Genomic DNA, 20,581 nt, shown 5'->3' on the forward strand with positions numbered 1-20,581 from the left:
CTTGCCTGGAGAATCCCAGGGACCGCGGAGCCTGGTGGACTGCCCTCTATGGGGTCGCGCAGAGTTGGACACGACTGAAGCGACTTAGCAGCAGCAGCAGCAGCAGGGGCTGTTTCCTATATAATGTAGCTGACTAGCCAAATGGCACTCAGAGGGGGTTTGCTTAATTAAGATCATAGAGTTGAGAACTGGAGTGTGGAATTAACACACACACCGCCCCCCCCCCCCCCACCATTTATACTCCAAATCATGAGCTCTTTCCAAACTTTTTATTAATTTATGAAGCCCGTTTTATGTGCTTGATATCAATTAACAATTAATTGCCCATCTAAGGAAGAAATGGAGAACTTTAATTGAGCCAACCTAAAGCTGGGAGAAATATCAATAACCTCAGATATGCAGATGACACCACCCTTATGGCAGACAGTGAAGAGGAACTAAAAAGCCTCTTGATGAAAGTGAAAGAGGAGAATGAAAAAGTTGGCTTAAAGCTCAACATCCAGAAAACGAAGATCATGGCATCTGGTCCCATCACTTCATGGGAAATAGATGGGGAAACAATGGAAACAGTGTTAGACTTTATCTTTTTGGGCTTCAAATCACTGCAGATGGTGACTGCAGCCATGAAATTAAAAGACGCTTACTCCTTGGAAGAAAAGTTATGACCAACCTAGATAGCATATTGAAAAGCAGAGACATTACTTTGCCAACAAAGGTCTGTCTAGTCAAGGCTATGGTTTTTCCAGTGGTCATGTATGGATGTGAGAGTTGGACTGTGAAGAAGGCTGAGTGCCAAAGAATTGATGCTTTTGAACTGTGATGTTGGAGAAGACTCTTGAGAGTCCCTTGGACTGCAAGGAGATCCAACTAGTCCATTCTAAAGGAGATCAGCCCTGGGTGTTCTTTGGAAGGAATGATGCTAAAGCTGAAACTCCAGTACTTTGGCTACCTCATTCGAAGAGTTGACTCATTGGAAAAGACTCTGATGCTGGGAGGGATTGGGGGTAGGAGGAGAAGGGGACGACAGAGGATGAGATGGCTGGGTGGCATCACTGACTCGATGAACGTGAGTTTGAGTGAACTCCAGGAGTTGACGATGGACAGGGAGGCCTGGCGGGCTGTGATTCATGGGGTCACAAAGAGTTGGACGTGACTGAACTGAACTGAAAGCTGGCTTAAAACTTAACATTCAAAAAACTAAGATCATGGCATCCGGTCCCATCACTTCATGGTAAATAGATGGGGAAACAATGGAAACAGTGACAGACTTTATTTTCTTGGGCTCCAAAGTTACCACAGACGGTGACTGCAGCCATGAAATTAAAAGACGCTTGCTCCTTGGAAGAAAAGCTATGACAAATGTAGACAGCATGTTAAAAAACAGAGACATCACTTTGCTGACAAAGGTCCATACAGTCAAACTATGGTTTTTCATGTATGGATGAGAGTTAGATCATAAAGAAGGCTGAGTGCCTTTTGAATTGTGGTGCTGGAGAAGACTCTTGAGAGTCCCCTGAACAGCAAGGAGATCGAACCAGTCCATCCTATGGGAAATCAACCCTGAATACTCATTGCAAGGACTGAAGCTGAAGCTACACTACTTTGGCCACCTGATGGGAAGAGCTGACTCATTGGAAAAGACCCTGGTGCTGGGAAGGATTGAGAGCAGGAGGAGAAGGGGGAGATAGAGGATCAGATGGTTAGGTGGCATCATCGACTCAATGGACATGAGTTTGAGCAAACTCAGGGAGACCATGAAGGACAGGGAAACCTGGTGTGCTGCACTCCATGGGATTGCAGAGAGTCGGACAAGACTGGGTGACTGAACAGCAACAAAGGACTGTAATCTAGGAGACAGTCTTTCAGACAGCTCTGGGGACTGTAACGAAGGGGTGGGGGAGGGAGGCCAGTTTTATCTGTGATTTTGATGAAGAGACATATGCAATCAAGCCCACGGCTTGGTAGAAGGTTGTTGCTCTTTAGGAGGAATTAAGCGACTTAGCAGCAACAGCTTAATGGTTTTAGTTCTTAAGTATGGGGAGATGCAAGAAACTGGGTTCAGGAATTTTTCTCTTGTAAATATCTGTCTGAAGGCCAGTCCTACCAGTTTTCCTAGAGCACAAAAGTGCCTTGTCCAAATTCTCATCCAGAATTCCTCTCATGGTATATGTAGGTCATCAAGTGGCTAATGACTTGATTCTTGTAGAACTGGGTGGGAGGCTATATTCCTTATTTTACAGTCCCTTCCCTTTCAGTCTTAATTTTGACCAAGGTTTAATAGGTATTCTGTGACTGATATAGCCCATGGTGATAGGAATGCTCATTCCCAGACCAGGCAAGGAATCATTGATAGGCCATTCAGTGTGTTATTACTGGACTGGGCTGTTAGTAGTAGCCAAAAGCCTCTGGAACTCCTGTCTTACTGGCCTGTTATGGTTCAGGTAATGATTCCCTCTAGTTTCTTCCCATTATCTAGAGTCAGACTGTTACTATCATTGACCTTGTAGAACTGTGTATTTGTTGTGGTCACCTAGTCATTATTTTTATTGGAGGCTCTGTCACACATCTGGTTGTGCAAGAAACAATAGTCTTAAAGACTTCTTTGGTAGTCCACTGGTTAAGAATCTGCCTTCCAATGCAGGGGACATGGGTTCCATCTCTGGTCGGGGAACTAAGATCCCATATACCTTGGGGAAACCAAGCCTGTGAGCCACAACTACTGAGCCTGTGTGCTCAGGAGCCCAAGCACCACAACTCGGGAGAAGCCCACAGGCTGCAACAAACAGCTTGCGTGCCACAATTAAGACCACCAGCAACTCAAAAAAAAAAAAAAAAAAAAGTCTTGTAAAATAGGCAGAACATGTGAAATATAGCTGCTGCTGCTGCTAAATCGCTTCAGTCGTGTCCGACTCTGTGCGACCCCATAGACAGCAGCCCACCAGGCTCCCCCGTCCCTGGGATTCTCCAGGCAAGAACACTGGAATGGGTTGCCATTGCCTTCTCCAATGCATGAAAGTGAAAAGTGAAAGTGGAGTCGCTCAGTCGTGTCCGACTCTGTGCGACCCCATAGACAGCAGCCCACCAGGCTCCTCCGTCCATGGGAGTTTCCAGCCAAGAGTACTGGAGTGGGGTGCCATCGCCTTCTCCGAAATATAGCTAGCAACATTCTTTCCTAAGGAAGTATTTAAGCTGAGAGCTTTCATTAGGTGCAGCCCAGTAACTCCCCAGGTCATCTGACCAGTCCTTTCTGCCCCCATTACTGTCTTTAAGGGAAATGGCACATTGGCATTGTACATAAAGTTCAACAAAGATGTCTGCATGAACAAAGCAAGTGGTGGGTCATTGTGACCCTTTACAGGACTGAGAAATGAATGTTATCTCCTAAGGAGTTCCATGACTGGCACCAGAAGAAAAATTGAACTTTAGGGTTGAACAGGTTATTTCTGCCATTGAGGACTTGTGGTTAATGCATAACATGGAAACACAATGCACACTAAAGGGGAGGGAGGAGGTTTTAACCTTCCTTGTCTTGCCTTAAAATGGAAATTTTTATCTTATCATTGGTAATATTGTAAACAAAGGGGCCTATGACAGAGCAGTGTAGACACTTAAGCCCAAATCCACTGCTCATGCTCAGCAACTGTGGCTGAAGTGGAGGCAATATAGAGGATGACTGGGTGACCCTGCACCCCATTCAAGTGAACTGGATGACCGGGGCTGGCTTTCCCGAGGTGAAATGTGAATCCTGAATGAGATTTACCTGCACAGAACACAGTGCATCTATGAATAAAGTAAGAAATTCAAGAGCTGTTAAGCAGTCCTGTGAGATGGGGCTGAGGGTTCCAGTGGGAAGGCAGCCATGGTGAGTTTGGAAAAACACTGGTTTTCCAGCTTTTCATCACTGAAACTTCTCTACAAAGTCTTTCTTGAGCTCTCAGACCTAAGTACACCCTTAGGAATGCCACTTATCTATTTTTTTCTAGGCTGTTATTAGCATCAGAGAAAAGCTCCTGTTAGAGCAGAGATGAATCTTAATCATTATAGTGACCTCAGGGCTTCCATCAGTATCTGACATAGAGGAGGCCCTTAGTAATTTGATGAATAAACACTGAAAGCAGACAAAAGTACCTAACCAAAAATGAAGCTAGGGAGGTCAACTTCTTAGTAGTTACGATGATCATGAGAATGGGTGTGGACAAATAATTAAGTACTTAAAACTGCTGGTCTTGTCTTGTACTGGGAAATTAGGCCTGATAAGGTATGGCAGGGCCTTCAGACTAGGCTGAGCCTGCACTGTAGAATGCTTCCGTTTTGAGGCAGGGCTATTTACAGCCATCAAGTTGGTGGAAGTAGAGGACAGATGAAAGACATGAAGCAGGTGGAGGTTGCTGTTAAGATGTTTTTGGGCCACTTGTTCCAGATAATTCTGCTGGGTTCAGCTTGGGGAGTACCAGCCTGACCTTGAAACCCCACACTTGTCACACTATAATGTGAATTTTCTAAGACTCCACCTACACCGAACTCCCCAAGAAGCAGACGTTAATACGGTTTTCCTAGTAACTTGGACAATGAAGTCCAATACATTTTTGCTTGCTTTCTGAGGCTCAATCATTTTGATCAAAATTGTTAAATTTAGGACGGCTACCCAAAAGTGGAGCCAGTTTTCTCATCTGTATAATGGCATCACTTCCACCAGCATCACAGTTCTGTGTCAGGATGAGATATTTGTTTATGACACCATGCTTTGAGGGTGCCGGCTTGAGATCACATCACTAGCCCACGCCAAGTGAGAGTGAAAGTTGCTCAGTTGTGTCTGACTCTTTGCGAACCCACGGACTATACAGTCTGTGGAATTCTTTAGGCCAGAATACTGGAGTGGGTAGCCTTTCCCTTCTCCAGAAGATCTTCCCAACCCAGGGATCAAATCCAGGTCTCCAGCACCGCAGGTGGATTCTTTACCAGCTGAGGCACAAGGGAAGCCCAAGAATACTGGAGTGGGTAGCCAATCTCTTCTCTAGGGGATCTTCCCGACCCAGGAATCGAACTGGGGTCTCCTGCATTGCAGGTGGATTCTTTACGAACTGAGCTATCAGGGAAGTTTATACAAACCATTACAATCAACACCCTGTGGAACATCCACCAGGATGTTCTGAAGCGGTCTCCTTCACAGCAGCGACCTCACCTCAAGCTTCAAAGACTGCCCCGCGCTTCATCTTTACAGTGATGTGTGTCTCAGGGCGGCAGCTGGGTCTGGCATGTAGCCAGCTTGTGCTTGTGAAACGGACTTCCTATGGGGACCTCACAATGGACCTCACTCCCTGGGAAAGGATAATTTCAAGGGGTTCCAAGAACAAAAAACCCAAGGGCATTCACCTTCTAGCAGGAATGTAAAACCACTAATGCTGAGAACAAAGGAGGGAACCCAGATTATGAACTCTAGAGAGACTCTGCTGCGTCTCACCCTCCCTCTCTGAAGGGCTACTCGGAGAAGGAAGAAGGGCTGTCAGTCATAACGTAGGCACAGATGAAGGTAAGGGACTAAACAGAATTTATTTCAATGGCCTAGCTTCAGAGAGCAAGAATCAGACACACATCCCACTAGGTATTCAGGGTCCTCCAGGCTCGAAGCAATCACAGATGCCAGTTCCACATCACCGTCTGGTTTAGGCTTCTTCCTCTGAAAGATACAAAGGTTACATCAAACTGGTGAACTGCTTATGATTTTCAACACTTTCACTCAGATGTGAAACCATTCAGATCCTCAGAGGACTACCAGGTATTTCCTTCAGTCACCAACCAGTGAAGCAAGTGAGAGAACGATTTAAGGCCTAGCATGAACCTGGAGCATCATTCCTCCCTGGGACCGCTGGCTAGTATCAGGGACTTCTAGACCTTCCTCTAGACATTTCTTTCCTGCCCTAACTCTCCTCGCCAACCCCATCATGTGCTCTAAAGGCTCTGGAAATGGCTCCTGGAACTAGACTGAATGCCATACCAAGTGAAGCCTCAGGGAATTCCTGGAGTTTTCCACTGAGGTTAGAGGACTGAGGCTGCAGCGCTTGAGCCCCAACCAGCCCACAGCTCACGCCAGACTTCTGAGGGAGGCTTGCTACACACCTTCTTCTTCCTCTTCCTCCTCCTCCTCCTCCTCGTCGTCCTCATCGGAGCTGAAGGTGCCGTCGGGCAGGCTGTAGACACGGATGACCTGCTTGTTGGGGTCCTTGAGGATGAGGTACTTGCCCTCCTCCAGCTTCATGCAGATGTCGATGACGCAGCGCAGGATGCCCCAGGCATTCTCCACGCTCAGGTTGATCTGACTGGCGAACTCGTTGGGTTTGAACTGCTGGGTACCCAGGATGACGTGGCGCGAGGAGTCTTTCACGTGGTACCGGGACACGTAACTACCAGGGGAAGGAGTGTTAGGGTGGGGCACGCCGGCACAGACCATGTGGCACGGGACACGCAACTGGGGGGTGTCGGGTGGCAGTGTTAGGGTGGGGACCGCTGGCACAGAGGCACAGCTGTGCCTGGGGTTGAGTTATCAGTTAAATGGCAGCCTCGTGCTTGTCCCAAGAAAAGGGAGAAAAGGGCAGCCTTGTTCTCCTAACCCGAAGACCCCTCCTTTCCGAAGATGAGCTCCCGGCTCCTGGGCAGGAATCTCACCCAAGCTTGAGGTACTCGGATCCGGCCAGTAAAGCACAGCAGGTCCAGCGGGCCAACTTGTAGCTGTTGTTTTTCAGCTCGGTGGCAATGACAGCCCCTCGCTGAGAATCAAGCTTCTGTCGCCAGTCAACGCCGTTACAGTGCTGTGGGAGGAGGGCCCCGGTTACAGGTGCCAAGGCACCATGCTGCCTGTGGACTACTGGCCCCTCTGGTAGAGAAGAAGGTCCCTAGTGGGCTTAACCAGGGAGGGGAAAGCCCACAGGTGGAGCAGAAGGAAGACATCATCCATCCCTCTCTTGCACAGCCTGCCACACAGCTGGTGCTTAACAAACTGTAACTCCTCTCTTTACAAGGTCTGAACCAGACCAGGACACATACGCACACATGTTAGAAACAAGTGCCATACAAATGTTTATCACATGTGGTGTGGAGAGAAAGAGTTTCACAAGGGAGTGTGACAGCTCACCCGTGGAGAATACTGGCAGAAGCTGGAGTTAGGGGGATCTGAGAGGGACAGGGAAGAGACAGACTGGTTTAGTGTGGAAGCCCGCAGAGGGAGGGGAGGTCAGGTAGGTCTGACCTGATGGAGAGGGAGTTAGGGAGGTCAGTTAAGAGACAAATGCAAAATAACAGGCGTTATGAGTAGGGTCCTGAACTAGGGTGATGTCAGTGAAACCCAGGGCTGGGCAAGTAGACAGCCTGAGCCTGACAGCAGAATTCAAGGGTGCAGAGGAGGAGGAGGAGGAGATGTTTGAGGCTCTGAGCCTAAGAGAGCAGGAGAAATGACACTGATGGACAGTCAAGCCAGAGGGAATGACAAATGAAGACACTGGAATGACAAAGTGTTTTAGAAAAAACAACCACCAAAAAATTCCAAAACAAAAACAACGATAGACCAGGAGTCAGAAGAGATTTCAGGAATCATTTCTGGAGTTCAAGGAAGAGGCCTGGGGTTAGGCTTAAATCTAAGATGGTCCCTGGTGGCCCTGCTCTTGCTGCATCTGCTATCCCAGAGTCTGGGGGAACCCTGAGCATAACTACCCAGGATCATGCTGCTACTGCTGCTGCTGCTGCTAAGTCGCTTCAGTCGTGTCTGACTGTGCGACCCCATAGAGGGCAGCCCACCAGGCTCCCCCGTCCCTGGGATTCTCCAGGCAAGAACACTGGAGTGGGTTGCCATTGCCTTCTCCAATGCAGGAAAGTGAAAAGTAAAAGTGAAGTCGCTCAGTCGTGTCTGACTCTTAGCGACCTCATGGACTGCAGCCCACCAGGCTCCTCCGTCCATGGGATTTTCCAGGCCAGAGTACTGGAGTGGGGTGCCATTGCCTTCTCCATGCTACCTTGTGTCTAAAGAGATTCTGCAGATGGAATCAAGGTCCCTTAAGATAGGCAGACCATCTGAGTGGACCACACACAGTATAAAGAAGTGAATGTGGCAAAAGAGTTGCATAAGGGACTGACCCTAAGAGAAGGTGCCACTGGGGGGTTAAAAAGGAGGGAAACAGCAAAGGAAATGTGAAGGCAGCTGAGAAGCGTGCAGGACCAGATTATGGCAGCAGCAGAGGGCGCCGTCACACAGGACAATGTTCCTGGGGGGCTGTGGTCAGAGGCTAAGAGCAGGCCACTGGTTCAGAGCTGAGTTTGCAGCAAACCTTCTAGGGTGCTCTCAGCAGGTGACAGAAGCTAAAGAACACCTGAGGAGTGAAACCTGGTGCCCGGAATGCTAATCCTTAGGCTCTAACGCAGGCAGAGCACAATGGCCCCTGACCTCCATCTCACTGGACCCTCATTAACACAGGCCTGGCCTTGCTGTCCTCCTACCAAGACTCTTTTATTCTACACACCAGTGACCAGGAGCATGGCCACACATTTTACATTCAGGTGTGTAGGCCAGGTACTTTCAGAAAGGATGACAGCCCCATCCTGGCACACTAGCCTGGGAGAACGGAAAGAGAAGGAAAAACGAAGGATGCATATTTCTTTCAAGATGCCCCTCCTGAAAAGCCAAACCTGGGATAATCTGAGTTCAGTAAGAGACAAAGTTGAAAAAAGGGTGCCAAAAGGTTGAAAACCAGGTAGGGGCGGCCGTAAGTGAAACAACAGGTCCAAAAGGAGAGCTGCCAGCCCAGCTCATAAGGAGAGACTGAAATCACACTTGCAGAGGGCAGAAGCCAACGGGAGGCCGGAACGGACAGAGACAGAAAACACAAAGGAAAGGTAATCACCCGCACACACGATCTCTTCCTCAAAGTGGAACTAAGTAGGGGGAAAATTCAGAAGACAGAAAACCTCTGTAAGCAAGGCAAGGGGAAGAGAGACACAGGCTGCAGGCGCCAGCCCGGGACACGGTGTCCCGCGTGCCTCACCCTGGAGTCCCACTCATTGAGGGTCTTGATGTTGATGAAGGACACCTCCCCGTTGGCTCCAGTCATGACGCCATCGTGCTCACAGCGGACGATGAGGTCGATGTCGTCCCCGAGCTTCCACCGGCGGTAACTGCAAGGAAGAAGGAGTGCCTCTGGTCACCTGAGGCCCTGGGTCCAGATGCACCACCCACACAGGGCGGGGGCACTAGGGAGGAGGCATACCGGTACGCCACAGAGGCAATCTCGTTCTTATCCATGTCGTCCTCCACAAATGGGTTGGGGTTGGGGAAGTTGTATCTTTCCTTCCCCTGTAAAAATGACACAGGTGTCATGAGACAGCGCCAACCCGTTGCCAAGGCAATCAGCCATACCTGGCACCTCTCCTTTGTCACAGCCCTGCCTGGGTCCCTAGAGCTCGATGGGGCTCTGGGCACACTTCCGAGCCCAAGCGAGCACCCCGTGGGTCACAACAGAGGTAACAGCTCGCGTTCACCCTATGCTCATGTTTGTGAAACACGAGCTTCTAGTCTCTTATTTAACTAGCAACAGCGCCCCCTCCTGTTATGTCTTCCTCCAAGGTACACACAGTCATTTGTCACAACATGTACGTATCCTGAGCTTACCATCTTTCCTCCTCCATTGTGTGTTAGTCGCTCAGTCGTGTCCGACTCTTTGCGACCTCACGAACTGCAGCCTGTCAGGCTCTTCTATCCATGGGATTCTTCAGGCAAGAATATTGGAGTGGATTGTTGTTCCCTTCTCCAGAGGATGTTCCCGGCCTGGGGATCCAACCCAGGTCTCCTGCATTGCAGGCAGATTCTTTACCATCTGAGCTACAGGGAAGATCTTTCCCCCTCCATTATAAAGTTTTCTAAGGGCAGGCACTTAGGCTGGCTGGTTGCTGTATCTCCAGCTCCTAAGAAATGCAGCTGTATCTGTGCACAAGGTTGTCTTGGTCATATATTTCAAGGAATCTTCACAACGTATCTATATGAGACAAATATTATTCAAGTATTCTAATTTTACAGAGGAGATTCCTTGGTGGCTAGGGGGTAAAGAATCTGTCTGTAGTGCAGGAGATGTGGGTTCCATCCCTGGGTCGGGAAGATCCCTGGGAGAAGGAAATGGCAACCCACTCCAGTATTCTTGCCTGGGAAATCCCAAGGACAGATGAGCCTGGTAGGCTATAGTCCATGTGGTGTTAAAGAGTCAGACATAACTTAGCAACTAAACAGTTTCAGAGAAGAAACATGACTGGCACCACAAAGCTAAAAGTGGTGAATCTAGGGCTCAAAGTCAGGCCTTCTGACCTCTAACCTCAAGCTGAGATCTCCTCTGTGACAAGCAGGGACCCCCGTCTGTCCTGTCTAATCCCACAACCCAGAGCTGACGACCCAGTACATGCTCAGTAGGCAGCAACTGGGGTTGATGAACTGAGTGCTCCCAGGACCTTACCATCCTCAAGCACTGCTGGGAGAAGTTGTGGTTGATGTAGGTTGCTTCCATGGCCAGGTTGCGGGGTGAGTTGAAGGAGTTACCTTCATCTTGAGGGGGTTCGTTGGCTGTCTCACTCACTGTCAGAAGGTCTGCAAAATCGGCAGCATGGTCACCCACCCATGAAACAGTCACCAAAGAGGCGTAGGGCCCCTTAGGGAGATGTGGTGATTCAAACGACATAGGCCCTTCCTCTAGAGGACCGCCATCTGCTAACCTGGGTCTTCTGAGGGCGGCTGGGTGGGGCGGGTTTCTGGATAACCTGAGATACTAACATTACATTCTGTCACAACCACACCTATTTTTGAGTGACCTGGTTTTCATTCAACGTGTGTGTGTACATACACATGTGTATGGTACATGTGCATTTTTTCCTTCATAAATATGCTGAAGTAAAAAGGGCATCAGTCCAAAGAAAAAGGTCAAGTACATACTAAAGGGGGTATGGACAGATGACAGAGGTCAGGAAGATGCTACTCAAATGGGTGGAAACACGGTGCTGGGGTGCCGCGAGGACTCAGATGCTGCTGCCTGACAGGGGTACTGCAGTGACAGCCCCTTCCTCTATCTCTGAGGAGGCTGAGGGGGATTCTGACATGGCTGTTGGTGTTCGTGGGGAGACAGAACACCTTCTACCCATTCTCTGTACCTGGGAATGGCTTTGGACCAACAAGGACACTCAGAGCCTCTGTGTTGTTCCTAGACAGGCTTCTTACCAAAGTCAGAGTTGTCCCTCTTGTCAAAGAAGAGCTTGGATCCGACCCTCTGGACAACGATGTCCCAGGAATACACAGAGCGGGTGCAGCTCATCAGTGTGGCCAGAATGGCGTCGGTGGCAAACACATTGCCCTGAGTCTTCGCCAGCTGCAAGGAGGACAGCAGAGAGATGGGGCTACTTTGGGGCTCACCTGCCCATTCACAGGAGGTGAAGGACTTGTCTGCAAGGAGCCCTCACACCTATACCTACACCTCTGCTTGTCTGAGCCAGGCTGCAGCAAGCCAGCCAGCAAATTTGTATCCTGGGTCCAAGGAACTGCAGTTTCTTGACCACCTGTTACACCCCAACACTTACGGTCCGGTCAGCAGAGTGCCTTCATTTTCACCTAATCCTAAATTGATTCACATGAGTCTCATCTACAGGGGCATCTGAGGCCTGGTCGGTTCATACACCCCCCACCCCCTCGCCACATCTCTGCTCTCTCTGAGGCCTCAGCAGTGGTATTGCAGCGCTCCCCTCAGGTGGGCACGGGGCAGGGGTGCCCACCTTCCGGATGACGGGGTCGTCCGTGGTGGTGACGGTGTGGAAGATACGCTTGATGCTCCGAAGCGGCTTCTCGCTCCGCGTGGTGATGCGGTCAAAGGCCTTGTCGTAATACTCCAGGGCCCCACAGCACTCGCTGAGGGGAGAGCACACAACACACGCTAAGTCAAGGGGAGCAAGACTACCTACTTCTTCTCTGTTACACCATGGAATCCAAAATCTTATCCAAAAGTCTAACACGAGAGATGAAAACAGTCTCTGACTGGACTCTCAGAGCTCATGCAGGGCATGCCCCCTCAGGTCCTGAAGTGGCTCCACCCAACAGTGACCACAAGTGATTTGGCTCAGGACACCACTCCCCGCCCCACTTTAGAGACAGGGAGAGGAGCAGTGACAGAGCCCTCAGCAGGAGGCTGCCTCCTGGCTGATGCTCCAGCTCCCGCTAAGTTACGTCCACCCACTGGCCTTCTGAGATAAGGAGTTCTTTGAAACATCAGGAAAAGCGTCACTTCTCTTGAAGAACTGCAATCTTTCTCTTTCTGCCCAAAAAGCTAAAGAACCCAACCTTCTCTTTTGCTTAGGATTTCAGGAAGCTGAAAGAAATCTAGAGTTTTAATAATAGGAAATTTCTTTCTGCTTTCTCCCAACAAGAATCCTATAATTTAATTTTTCTTTTGCTCACAATGCCAGGAAGTTGAAAGAGAACTGAAGTTTTAGCTTCAGTAAACTTCTTTCTGCTTTTCCTGCCACAGGCACTTTTTTTTTTTTAAGCTCGTCCGCTAATCTTAGGCAATGTTTTTGGAAATGCTAGGGCTCAGGCCAACAGTCATCACCAACATTCACACACATTAAGAGCATGATGGAGAGTAGGAAAAGATGCCACCTACATGTCCTGGGGCTCTGACACTTCCAAGTACCGCATCTTCATCAGCTGAGGGAAGTCCATCTCCTCCTTCACCTCCCAGTCACTGCGGACTTCCACCGAAGAGTCTCGGGGCTTCTGTCAGGAAAAACCGTTGGAGGAGGAAAATGACAGCCAGCGCGAAACATAAGCAAAAGGCAGGTAACAGTATGAAGGGCTTGTATTCAATAAATATATCCAGAACAGTCATACGACAGGCTGGCTGTTTTCTAACAGCTCCTCTGCATTTCTCCCATGTCATTACCTGGTTATTCTTGCTGCTACAGCAAGCACTGAGTCCAGCAAATGTAACTCCCACAACTGCACCTTTACTCTGGCTTACACATGTCTTCTACTTGCACAATGTCCACATAAACACTTTTAGAGGAATGTCCACGGTGGCACCATGCACAATACCCTCAAGTAAAAACCCTGATGTCTATCAATGGTGAACAGACAGACAAAACGTGGTCTATCCATGTAATGGAACATGGCAATAAAGAGGGATGAAGTGCTGACATGGGCCACCACATGGAGGAACCTTGCAAACATGATGCTTGGTGAAAGGAGTCAGTCACAAAAGATCATTCTGCTCTGGTTCCATTTATATGAAATGTCCAGGAGAGATTAATCCAGAGACAGAACACAGAGAAGAGGTGGTCTAGGGCCGAGGAAAACGGCTGACCGGAACAGGGCTTTTTGTAGTGATGAAAACATTCTGACACAGACCACAGTAATGGCTGCAGGACTCCGTGCATAAACTATGAACCACTGAGTTCATCTTAAATGGGTGAATTGTATAGTATGAGAAGTAAAAACCTCAATAATGCTGTTATAAAACCAACCAAAAAAATCAAATTCCTGGACAGAATTCTGATACAGATATACTACCTGTGATTTTTGGTCCCATTTCTGCCTCACTCCAAATTGTTTCTGGAATTTTTTCTGCAGTCGTATGCGTTCTCTGGAAAGATAGGAAAACTGCTTTCAGTACAGATTTTTAAGGAAAGTAGAGGCTTAAGAAAAAACAAAATCCAAGACGAAAACAGCACACACTAGACATGCTAGGAGAGGCATATTGCCCCCAATATGCCAGTGTATACCAGTATATGACCAGTATATACCACTCCACCTCTAGAGGCTGTCCTCTGGCAGCCTCAGTTCGGGCAGGCTACTGTCCTACACAGCTCCAGGGACTCACAGGACCCGGTGTGAATGGGCCCCGGGAGCTGCACCACAGAAGCCCTGCGTCTAGGTGAAGCTCTGGGGTCACTTCCTGTCTGCCTTTGTTTCCGTGTCAGTCAGTGCTCACAACCAGTGCAAGCAGTTTCCTGTCCATGGTCTCTGCCATGACCAGCTCTTGGAAGACGACACCAGGGCTGAAATAGTGGCTTAACTGGCTTTGGGGAGGCTTCTTGGTTTTTCGTAATACTGGGGAAGAAGATGACTATTCTGCTCTGGCTTCCTGACAGCAGTGTGGTCAGTCCTGGAAAAATAACTTGTTCCAACAGGATGGGCAACTCACCTCTCCTTCTGCTTGGCACTCTTGGGCAGGGTCTGCAGGTTGAACTGCAACATGTTCCGTCGATCTTTGTCTCTGCGGAGATTTCGCTAGGAATCAGGAAAAAACATCATGTTAAAATCTTGGGACATTCAGCTGATAATTGGTGGTGCCTAATGGGATGCTGTTAGAGTGAGTTTAGGATGCAGCAGCCCAGTTGCACATTTCACTCTGTGCTTTTACAGGATCAACACCTGGAGTTTTTAGGTTGAGTAAGCACAGGCCTACCTCCCAGATACTTTGGGTCTGGTCCCAGACCACCACAATAGAGTCAGTATTGTAATGAGGCAGGTCACACAATGTTTTGCTTTCCCAGTGCCTATAATTTATGCTACAAATACTATACACTATACTGTAGTCTACTAATGTGCAACACTGTTATGTCTTAAACAATGTATATACCTTCATTAGAAGGAAACTTTATTGCTAAAAATGTTAACCACCTTCAGCGATTAGTAACACCACTGATCACAACAAATATGATAATAATAAAAAAGTCTGAAATATTGCTATGACAGAGACATGAAGTGCACAAATGCTGTTGAAAAAATAGAACTGAAAGACTCGCTCGATGCAGGGCTATCACAAACCTTCAATTTGTTTAAAAAAAAAAAAAAGCAGTTATCTGGTTTTTTGTACTGAAGCACAATAAAAATGTTTGTACCTTGAATTAGCTTAGACTCATATCCATGCTTTTACTGAGGCAGGTTCACTGGCTCTTATTAGAGTTGCTGAGTTTGCCTCTTTATGTGAGAAGATGCAGCCCAACTGGATCATCTACTCAGTAAATCCCGGACACAGCAATTATTCGAGGCAACAGACACTGACGCACATGGTTATCCAGCACAAACAGCCATCCTTAGCACAGATGTCCTAGCTACTGGTCAACAGACAGCTGAACTGTTTAAAGGCATTCCTGGACATGGTACCCGTTTACTTTAGCACAGTTTGTCACTAAAGAGCTACTTGGATTCACTCAGCTGTGCTGAGTCGTATTTACCTCCTTGTGACCCTATGGACTGCAGCCTGCCAGGCTCCCGTGATACTAGAGCGGGTTCCATTTCCCACTCCAGGGGATCTTCCTGACCCAGGGATTGAACCTGTGTTTCTTGCATCTCCTGCTTGGCAGGTGAATTCTTTACTACTGGGAGACCTGGGAAGCCCATTAATATATTATGGGATTCATTAGGATACCCATAGTAACATGCTTTCCCCTCATCAGTACTCACATGGTACCATTTTTAGCACCAGGTGACAGCCCCAAGATGGTCAGACTGCTGGCTCTTGACTTACCTGTGCGAATCGCATTCGATTCCGCTGGTAGGCGGTCTTCTGTGTGCGCGCTGTGTCCACCAGCTGGAAACTAGTTTCATCCTCCTCGTGGAAGTAAGCATACTGACTTCCACCTCCAAACTGAGAGGAGTACTTATCTGCAGGCAAAGGTGACAGTATGTAACACTACCCACAAACTTTTTAAGTACATAGTAATCTAAAGCCTGATATTTACAGTGTGGTCTCAGGAGCCACCCCATCGACTGGCAGCATTTTAGATGTACAGACTCACAGCTCCACCCTAGATCCACTGAGTAAGAACCATCCTTTTAATAAGATCCCCAGCAGATTATGGAGAAGGCAATGGCAACCCACTCCAGTACTCCTGCCTGGAAAATCCCATGGACGGAGGAGCCTGGTAGGCTGCAGTCCATGGGGTCGCTAAGAGTCGGACACAACTGAGCGACTTCACTTTCACTTTTCACGTTCATGCACTGGAGAAGGAAATGGCAAACCACTCCAGTGTTCTTGCCTGGAGAATCCCAGGGACGGCAGAGCCTGGTGGGCTGCTGTCTGTGGGGTCGCACGGAGTTGGACACGACTGAAGCGATTTAGCAGTAGCAGCAGCCAGCAGATTAATACGCACATTCAAGTTTAAAAAGCTCTGATCCAAAGAACTTTCTAAGTCAAGACAGAGTCTGAGGAATTCAAGACAAGCCCATTTTGCACTCTGCCTTCTTCTGTAAGAACAGGAGTTACAGTTTACTCTCTCAGGAGAGGCAAGCAGGCGGTTACACACGTCATCACTGTCACCAGCTGGCGCCCAAGGCAGACGTGGCTAATGGGCTAGGACTGGCTTTCTGGCTGACCTCAGACTTCAGATCGTCTTTGACTCAGTATTCCAGAGAGCCATTCCTAGCTCTCTTGACTAGTACAGAGGAAAAAACTAACTTCTATTAGGATCCTAAAACCAGGAGTTTTAAAACTGGGATCCACTGACTGGCCTTACAGGCTCAGTAAATCCCAAGTAATGAAATACAAAATGGGAATATGTTCACCAGATTTGTAAAAGGGGCCATGGCTCGCCAAAGTAGGGGGAAAAACCTACTATAATATGCTGAACAGTCTAACTTTTGAGGCTATTTACAAAAAATGGATTGTCTCCACAGTCCATAATAGGCCCCTAAAAATTATGAATTATCACCATTTCGTTCCCATCCTAGAATGCTTTCAGGTGGAGGTTACTAGAAACACGAACAATCCACCGAGGGCCTGACCTGGGTAGGCAGGCAGGCGGAGAACACTTACTCGTGTATCTCTTGTCTTGGTATGTGGCCCCCGTCCAGTCTGCAACCTAGTGAGCACAACAAGGGAAGGCAGAGAGCACACGTCAACCAGGCAAGTTTCTGTTGACCCAGAAACCCCCTCCTCCCAAGTGAGGACACGGTGTCACAAAGTGTTAGAAAGACTGGCTCAGGATAGCTTTGTAAGAGCCCAGCTCTCCTATGACTACTGGAAGTAGCCAGAGCTTGTAACCATTATCCTTTTGAGAGAATAAAATTAAAATGAACTTGGAGCATCAGCTGCAGCTTTAAGAGATTCAGACCCTGCTGACAGGCAAGCACCTTTCCGAGCCGATCTCCTTTGCTGAACGGCTGGTAGGGCATATCCCGAAACTGCTCCGGAACTGCACAGGGACCCCAGCCTGAGGGGTTGTCCTGGATCACAGGCGTCATGAACTTTGCCATCTTTTAAAACCTTAAAAATACAAATAACAAAGTAACTCCATGAAGAAAAGCCTCAAAAAAACAAAAAACAAAAAAAAAAAAACCACAAGTCTTCCATTTGAGGTAAGCTAATACATGAATGATAAAGGTAAAAAAGCAAAACACAAAACAGAAGCCTCAACTGTTGAGCTGCTCTCCACTTAACATCTTCCTGTAAATAATACTGTGAATACTTAAAACTCAGACGACTGCTAACCAGATTTATGTATCATATCTCACTGTTTTTTTTTTCTACTGTACTATCTCTGAAATGAACCTGCACCTTCTAATTGATGAGGTGTCATGTCGTATCTGGCAACTTTTCTTTCTTGGTGTTACATGAAGAAATTGTGCTTCTTGAATTCAGCGATGTTTTACAGATTTGATGAAATGTAATTAACTTTTTTTTGAGTTTAATAACCAAGTTCCAGTTCTCATTCACACCTTCAACAGACATACGATATTTAATTCCCCTAAACCTCAGTCTCTTTACCTGAAAAAATAATAAGATCCTTGTTTTATTCCCCTCAGAGGATCACTGTGAAAACCGTATATATTAGTTAACATACGTGGAAATAGTTCCATTGTAAAATGCAAGACACTTACTACTCAGTCTTACAAAAATACATTTACACACAGTGCCGAGAAAAAACAAGGGTCCATGAATATATCCTGAAATGCAACCTTCCTTTGTTGTTCTTCCAATTTTCTGTTGTCAGTGCAAATTCTTATGCAGGGCATAAGAGTCGGGCAGAAAGTCCAGCAGAAGGTTGAGGAGGCCACCTGAATGAAGCCTTATGTCATGAAAGTGGCTGAACACAGCCAATGTTCATAAACATTATGAGTACCAGGCATGTTGTTAGTGCTTTCCACACATTAATTCATTAACTCCTCTCAACAATCTCCTCCCAAGTTAGGGCCAGTATTAGCCCCATTTTCCAGATAAGAAAACTGAGGCACAGAGATATCAAGAAATCGCCTAAAATCACAACACTAATGGATGAAAATCTGAACCCTGGGAAACTGGCTTCAGAGTCCACACTTTGTGTAACAAAGTGTGTACACACTTTGTGTAACACCAGTACTCCTCTCAGGAAGAGTAAAAACCAGGGGCTCCAGACAGGTATCTGCCAAACAATTCCTACCCAAAACTCATGCATTTATCATCCATTCTAATCCCCTGAAAATGCCCAGAAGCTGAGTTCCCAGGGTAAAATTCACCACACAAATATTTCCAGAGTCTGGGGAGCAAAGAGCAAAGGATACTAAATTTATGAAACTCTCTTCATTTTCCCATGATGGGGAGAGTTCCTAGAGGTGACACTTGCGTGATCCAAAAGGGCATGAACCTGGAAGCCCCATCCTCCCACCTGAACTTAAATTACAGTACAGGAAGCAGACTGAGGGAGAGTGTGGTGGCCTCAAAACAATACACCCTTATATATTACCAGGGTCCTACAACATGTCAGATGCAACACCACTAAACCCCTAGGCCCCCATTTCAGATATAAAACTACACAGTTCAGCCAAATCAAGCAGCTGATCTCATCATTTCAAGATAGACTTGGTTTCTAGGGTCCTCTGTCTTAAGTGTAACACTCTTCCCATTATTTTACAGCTGGACAGCAGCCTGAAAAGATCCTGGGTTTCAGATCATATCAATAACACAATAAGATATCTCCAAACACACTTTAAAAGCGGTGGAAGGGTTTCAACGCGTAAAATAAAATGTAGGCAGAGCACAATGTAACCAATAGGGGAAACTAAATCTTTCAGTTGAAACGGAGTGACAGCTGTACTGGCTACACATACAGGATGAGGCGGCACCAACAGGACAGTCATAGGGAGAGCCTTGTGGCTGGCAGGCCATGTACTGGGCACGTTGTCGCAGCCACTGCAGATCGTTTGCCAATTCCTGGGGGGTTAGTATCAAATCAGAGATCAACCAACTACATCCCAGCCTTCCAATTCATAAGCAAGGAAAGGAAACATTTAGACCGAACTCCTCAGAGCAGGGCCGAACATCGCTCAGGTTGGCACACCCAATAGCCCTCTCTAGAAGCTCAGGGAACCGTGGGGCACTTTAAAAGACCCTGAGACTCAGCGGGGTTAATGGCACGTTCACATCAGAACAGACCGTTGGTGGCCGCTAAGCGGACTCCAGGGAAAGAGACCTCAACCACAGGTTCTGCCCCGCACTGGGTCGGACCTGGGGGGGCCGAAGGCGGATTCCTGCCCCGCCCAACGCAGGAACAGAAAGGCAGGAGTGGGCGTACGGAAGTCTCTTCCGGTAGGCCCCCGAAGGCCAGGCGCAGCCCAACTCTGCTCTGGAGGTCCGCGGAAGCGTATGGAATACGCTGCTTACCTGTAACGGCCGTAACCGGCCCCGATGGTGAGAGATAGTCTAGGCCGGATACCGCGCCACTGCCTGAGCTCCGGGGAACCGGGAAAGGAAGAAAGATGCGCGCGCAGCGGCCGGTACCGTAAACACGACCGACGGTGTCGTAAACTGCTTCTTGGCTTCCTTCCGGTTCGACGGCGGAGCGCAGGAGTCGTAAAGCGAAGGCATATCCGGAAGTTCGTCACTGTTCTTTTCGCGGTGTTCTTATTTAGCCTTCGAGGCTGATAGACACCGGAGGATGTTTACAGTTACGTCATGGGGCATCCGGCGACACTCCGAGAGTTTCAAGTTCCATGAAACGTGGCGGCCTTGGAGTTGGAGTTGGAAGCGGAGACTGGCTGATGTCCCACAATGCCGTGCGGGCCGCTCTGGCCACTCTGTATCCCGCAATGACCCGCGGTTCCTGCCTTCTTTAAAAGAGCGTGTGTTTCGAGTTTCACCGTTAGGGGGAGTTCGAGTCTTTCTGGCAGGTTTTTGTGGCTACTCACTGAGCCTTCAGCGGTTTCGGAAACAGACCAGGAGGTGCAAAGTCACCTGAGTAGATCAGACTACTAGTTTTGGGGGTCGCTGCCAGTGTTCAAACCATAGCTCCGCAGTTCTCAGACTTTCTTGTTTGACAAAGATTCCTGGAGTGCTAATTTGAAAAATGAAGATTCCGGGTCCTCTTCCATAGACTGTTATACCAGCGTGGCTTAGCTGGAGCCCAGAAACCTGCATTTTAATTGGTTGTGATTCTGAAGTGGCGACTCAGGAACCACCTTCCTACGATGGCAACTGTGCTGTCTTTTTGGAAACAGCCTACGGAGTTTGTCCTGCAGCACGCCAGGCCTCCCTGTCCATCACCAACTCCCGGAGTTCACTCAAACTCATGTCCATCTAGTCGGTGATGCCATCCA

At 48.0% G+C, this 20,581-nt stretch overlaps 1 protein-coding gene and 1 long non-coding RNA gene across 3 annotated transcripts in view; one reads left to right on the forward strand and one right to left on the reverse strand.

The window, feature by feature from the left end:
* The window catches only part of LOC147372445 (uncharacterized), a 56,786-nt gene that overhangs the window by 25,824 nt on the left and 10,381 nt on the right, over positions 1-20,581 (forward strand). The window lies entirely within an intron of this gene.
* EIF3D (eukaryotic translation initiation factor 3 subunit D) lies at positions 5,532-19,740 on the reverse strand. 2 transcript variants are annotated; one of them, XM_086401348.1, is made up of 15 exons: positions 19,650-19,740; positions 17,144-17,276; positions 16,827-16,872; positions 15,540-15,676; positions 14,211-14,296; positions 13,577-13,649; positions 12,672-12,781; positions 11,788-11,920; positions 11,240-11,387; positions 10,485-10,615; positions 9,252-9,337; positions 9,030-9,159; positions 6,664-6,806; positions 6,118-6,401; positions 5,532-5,677 (listed from the first exon to the last, which is right to left on the reverse strand). In XM_086401348.1, exons 2-15 carry the CDS (start codon positions 17,264-17,266, stop codon positions 5,664-5,666), a joined length of 1,644 nt encoding a protein of 547 aa, XP_086257474.1. In that variant the 5' UTR covers positions 17,267-17,276; positions 19,650-19,740; the 3' UTR covers positions 5,532-5,663. The 2 variants fall into 2 exon arrangements, with proteins under 2 accessions (XP_086257474.1, XP_086257473.1); XM_086401347.1 differs by having other exon boundaries at positions 12,672-12,784.

Source organism: Bos grunniens, chromosome 5, assembly GCF_055505025.1.
Source record: "Bos grunniens cultivar Pamir isolate PY7600 chromosome 5, Bosgru_T2T1.0, whole genome shotgun sequence".
Taxonomy (NCBI): domain Eukaryota; kingdom Metazoa; phylum Chordata; class Mammalia; order Artiodactyla; family Bovidae; genus Bos; species Bos grunniens.

Coding starts and splice junctions, on each gene's coding strand:
- EIF3D (XM_086401347.1), bottom strand. CDS start 17,266: ATGGCAAAGTTCATGACGCCTGTGATCCAGGACAACCCCTCAGGCTGG. Junction 9,160..9,251: donor ATTGCCTCTGTGGCGTACCG/GTATGCCTCCTC, acceptor TCTTCCTTGCAG/TTACCGCCGGTGGAAGCTCG. Junction 6,402..6,663: donor TCCGAGTACCTCAAGCTTGG/GTGAGATTCCTG, acceptor TTCCCCTGGTAG/TTACGTGTCCCGGTACCACG.